Consider the following 4,569-nt stretch of genomic DNA (forward strand, 5'->3'; position numbering starts at 1 on the left):
ATGATACAAAAAGTTAACAAACAAATGCAAGGGAAATTAAGAGTGTTGCAAGCTAGTAGACTATTACAATAAAAAGTGAGTAAACAAGATCGAGAGATCATCACTAGAGGTGCAAATTTAATCCCTATATAAATAATCAACATGGGATTAAATCTGCACTTCAGGTGATGATATCCTTTCTAAGTACTTTTTATTGCATGTAATGGTCCCTACTAGCTTGCAAAATTCTTCCTTACAGTACAACAATTACACATGTACTGCTGGAGCTGCATGACATTACTAACCACTATAAAATGGCTTGTGTGCCCAAGATGCTTGTCGTCCCTCAGTGAAGGTCTCCAGCTGATACTAGATACAACAATTCTATTGAGATTTGTATTACAGTGGACAACCGGCTCACAAGCAAGGCTGTTGATGGTGTGATATTGGTAAAGACAAGCTCCCTAGCAGCTCTGGAACTGTAGCACCATTTGGTAGACACATACTTGATGAGTGTATCTCTTGCTTCTTCCTCTGTCACAGCAGGAACCCTATATAACTATATTTGATAAGTGCACTGTCCATTAACTATGGAGCATTGATGATAATGAGTTATAGGGGCAATGGAGCAGGCCAATGAGTGGAGGAGCCAACATTGGCAATGAAAATTACATATTGGGACTCATCGTGTGTGAAACATATACAGCAATGTGGATACCATTGTAGGGAATCTAGGTGATATCCCCGTGACGCGAAGATTGGCTAGGGTCTTCCTCTCTGAGCAAAGAAGAGTTAAGACCCGGGATTTGCGTTGCTGTGATTATTTATATCGACGAGACACCTCTAATACGAAGGGTGCATCAACAGAGTCGCCTCTATCGAACGTTTAGTGACAAAGGTCAACATGAGCAAGCCGCCAACTACTGACAGGAATAGTGTGAAGCGAAAGAAACCTGATGATAACGTCTCCCCTGATACTCTAAGGGCTCAGGCCCTAAGAAAGACCGTTGATATGTGTGCATGTTGTAATAAACGTTGTACTAGTACGGGAAAAAACAGCGAAGCAATACAGTGTGACCTATGTTACTCATGGGTACACGCAACTTGTGAAGGTATCTCAAAAAGCCATTTCAAGTCTCTCAATGAAATCTTATCAGTCAACAATGATAACATTATCTACTTGTGTAAAACCAACAAGTGCAATGTGCGTTTCAAACAGCTGCTAGCTTCTAAAATTGGTCCCTGTGATCAACCTGAAGTTTCCGACCTTTCTTCAAAGGTCGATAACCTTGCTACTCGTAGTGCAAAGCTTGAAAAAGACCTAGCAGAAACAATTGCTTTTATCAAAAACGTCAGCACTTCTGCTGGCAAATCAGTCGACACTGACAAGGGAGCCATAGTATCTGCAGCCAGTAGCAGGCCCTTGGCTTCAACCTCCAATAGACCTTATTCACTGAATTAATTTCATAGCGCTTACAATCCATTGCGAAGGAGTTGTCCGCCAATATTCGCCATTTGCAGTACCAAAACCACAGTAACATCACAATTCTCTGCCAAATTTGCCATTTGCAGTACCATAACTATGGCAACATGATAGCAACCGTTGTGCTCGCCCAGTTTTAGAACTCAAAATGGCGTCCAAAAGACCATCACCATGGCAAATATGGAGCCTTTTATGGCTTCGCGTGACATCAGAGGGCGCTTACTGTTCTAAATGAATAAGGTCTATATGAACTCATCAAATGACCGTATATTTAATGTTGTGGTATATGGAATTGAAGAATGTCCTACTAATACAATCAGACCGGCTCGTCTCCAAAAAGATTTTGACTCTGTGTCATCGATCTTCAGTGGACTGGGTGTTACTCCTGACCCTGGGACCATTGTGGACTGCTATCGACTTGGAAAATTCAAAGTACAACCGCCAAGACCAAGGCCTATTCTTGTCAAATTCCGTAGTGTTATTCACGTCAACCAAGTCCTAGCCAACAAGAGATCCTTATCAACTCCGGTTTTTATAAAACCTGACCTGTCTCCGGAGGAAAGGACAAGGGAGGCAGTCTTGCTGAAGGAAAGGTGGGAATTGTTATAGAAAGGGTACAGTCGAAGTATCATCAGGATACGTAATAACAGCATCTTTGTGAATAACCAATTATAAGGCCAAGTCAAAAACTCTGTCTTTCAGACCTGTCCCACCAGTCTACCTCAAGCCCCTACAGACCAACCTGTCGCTGCCTCACAACTTATGGACCAACAAACACCATTAATAACCTTGGCATCTCCTGATCCCCCATCCGCTACCAGTAGCCAGCCCAAGTGACTAGATCATGTATGTTTAATGAACACTCGTAGTATAGTCAATAAAATGGATTTGTTTCAGAACTATGTATACTCTAATTCTCCTGATATTATCGCAGTAACTGAGACTTGGCTATCTGAAAAAATATTTGATAATGAAATTTTACCTAACAACTATACAATCATTCGGAAAGATCGCAAAACTCTTGGTGGTGGAGTAATGTTTGCTGTTAAATCTTCTAAACCATATCAAGTGTTACAATCCCCTACCAACCTAGAGATGCTAACTATCAGTATTGGATCTACTTTACCAACTGTGTATTGCTTAGGATATATTCCTCCTGATTCATCGGTCGATTATTGCCAAGAATTTCTGAACTACATTAACACCCTCAGGGATCTTACTGGCCATTTAATTCTACTGGGAGATTTCAATCTAGGAGATATCAACTGGGATTCCCTATGTGGTCAATCCCCCTTTTCATCGAATTTCTGTGACGTTGTATTTGACCTTAACCTTGTTCAAATGATAGATGAACCTACTCATATAGCTGGTAACATACTTGACCTAGTCCTAACCAATGCTCCTGACAATATTTTGAATCTAAGAATACACTGTGATCCTCCTTTACCTATCCCATCAGACCATTTTGTCATAACCTTTGACTATCATTCATCATTGAACAATGACAGTGACCAAAGGGCTACACCATTTCTAAATTACTCTAAAGGTAACTACAATGACCTGTGTTACTTTTTATATAACTCTGATTTCACACCTTGTCTCATGTCTGAAGATATTGAATTTGTGTGGTCATACCTTAGCAACACCATTAAAGATGCTCTACCACATTTTATTCCCATAACTACAATTAAACCTAATAGTCAGCCCGTTTGGTTCAATTCTGACATTAGACACCACATCAACTGTCTACACTCACTTAGACGTAAATTTAACAACAACTCTACTGAATACAATAAAAATAAGCTGGAAACCTCCCAAAACCTGCTTCAAGCAAAGATCAGCAATGCTAAAATGACATATGAATCCAATTTAGTCACTACATCTGACAATCCCAAAATTTACAAATATATCAGAGGGTTTACAAAATCCAAATCTATCCCCTCCACTATGTATCCCAATTCTACGACATTCGACTGTGATAATGATAAAGCCAATGCTTTCAACAATTACTTTTACTCAATTTTTAATAACACTTCCACTGATTTACCGCCTTCTTTTAACTCCTATTGTCCTGTATCACTCTGTCATATTACAATCACTGAAGCTGATGTCTATGAAGCATTGGTAAGCTTAGACACATTCAAGGCCATGGGCCCAGACGGCATCCCACCCATTCTACTTTCCAAGTGTGCTTCGGTCCTCTATAAACCTCTTCACTATCTTTTCAATCTGACATTAAAATTTGGTTATCTTCCTTGTGAATGGAAAGTTCACAAAATAATTCCTGTGTTTAAATCTGGTGACCCTACCCATATCAACAACTACCGACCGATATCCTTACTCAGTAATACTTCTAAAGTGTTGGAACGAATACTGCACGATAAAATTATTGGACATGTTACTAGCAGAATAAATCCTGCCCAGTTTGGATTTATTCAGAATCATTCATCAGTACAACAACTCCTTTTAGTTTTATCTGACATTTTTACCTCTCGTCATCAGCTGGATATCATTTACCTGGATATCACCAAGGCTTTTGATACTATTTCTCATTCACATCTACTTCACAAACTTCGTATGTTCGATATTGGCGGTGAACTCTGGTCATGGTTTCTGGCATATGTTACTAATAGGTCTCAATTTGTATCAATTAATGGCTGTAATTCCAATCTTCTCCCTGTTGAATCAGGAGTACCTCAAGGTAGTATACTTGGTCCTTTATTATTCATTATTTACATGAATGATATCTCCTGTGCCATCACTTACAGTAAAATCTTTCTTTTTGCAGATGATACAAAATGCTTTAAACATATCAAAGTACCAAGCGACATGCAGCTCTTACAACATGATTTAAACTGCTTATCAAATTGGAGCACAACATCTCTTTTGTCATTTCATTCCTCTAAAAGTACCCATCTGTCGTTTAAATGTAAATTTACATCCACTTATAACATCAATGGCAATCCTATAAACACTTCCCATTTGCATAAAGACCTAGGTGTCCTGATTAGTGACAATCTCAATTGGAACGAGCATCATGACTACATTCTAAAGAAAGCCTATAAGACTCTGGGACTTGTACGTAGAACCTTTTGTAAAACCATTGT

The 4,569-nt window shown here is 39.2% G+C and overlaps 1 protein-coding gene across 1 annotated transcript; it reads left to right on the forward strand.

Annotated features, from left to right (window-relative positions):
* The first annotated feature begins 1,708 nt into the window (after positions 1-1,708).
* Positions 1,709-4,316, forward strand: LOC136259973 (uncharacterized). The gene is made up of 3 exons (XM_066053553.1): positions 1,709-2,055; positions 2,332-4,163; positions 4,231-4,316. Exons 1-3 carry the CDS (start codon positions 1,709-1,711, stop codon positions 4,314-4,316), a joined length of 2,265 nt encoding a protein of 754 aa, XP_065909625.1.
* Positions 4,317-4,569: the final 253 nt, after the last annotated feature.

Source organism: Dysidea avara, chromosome 7, assembly GCF_963678975.1.
Source record: "Dysidea avara chromosome 7, odDysAvar1.4, whole genome shotgun sequence".
Lineage (NCBI taxonomy): Eukaryota > Metazoa > Porifera > Demospongiae > Dictyoceratida > Dysideidae > Dysidea > Dysidea avara.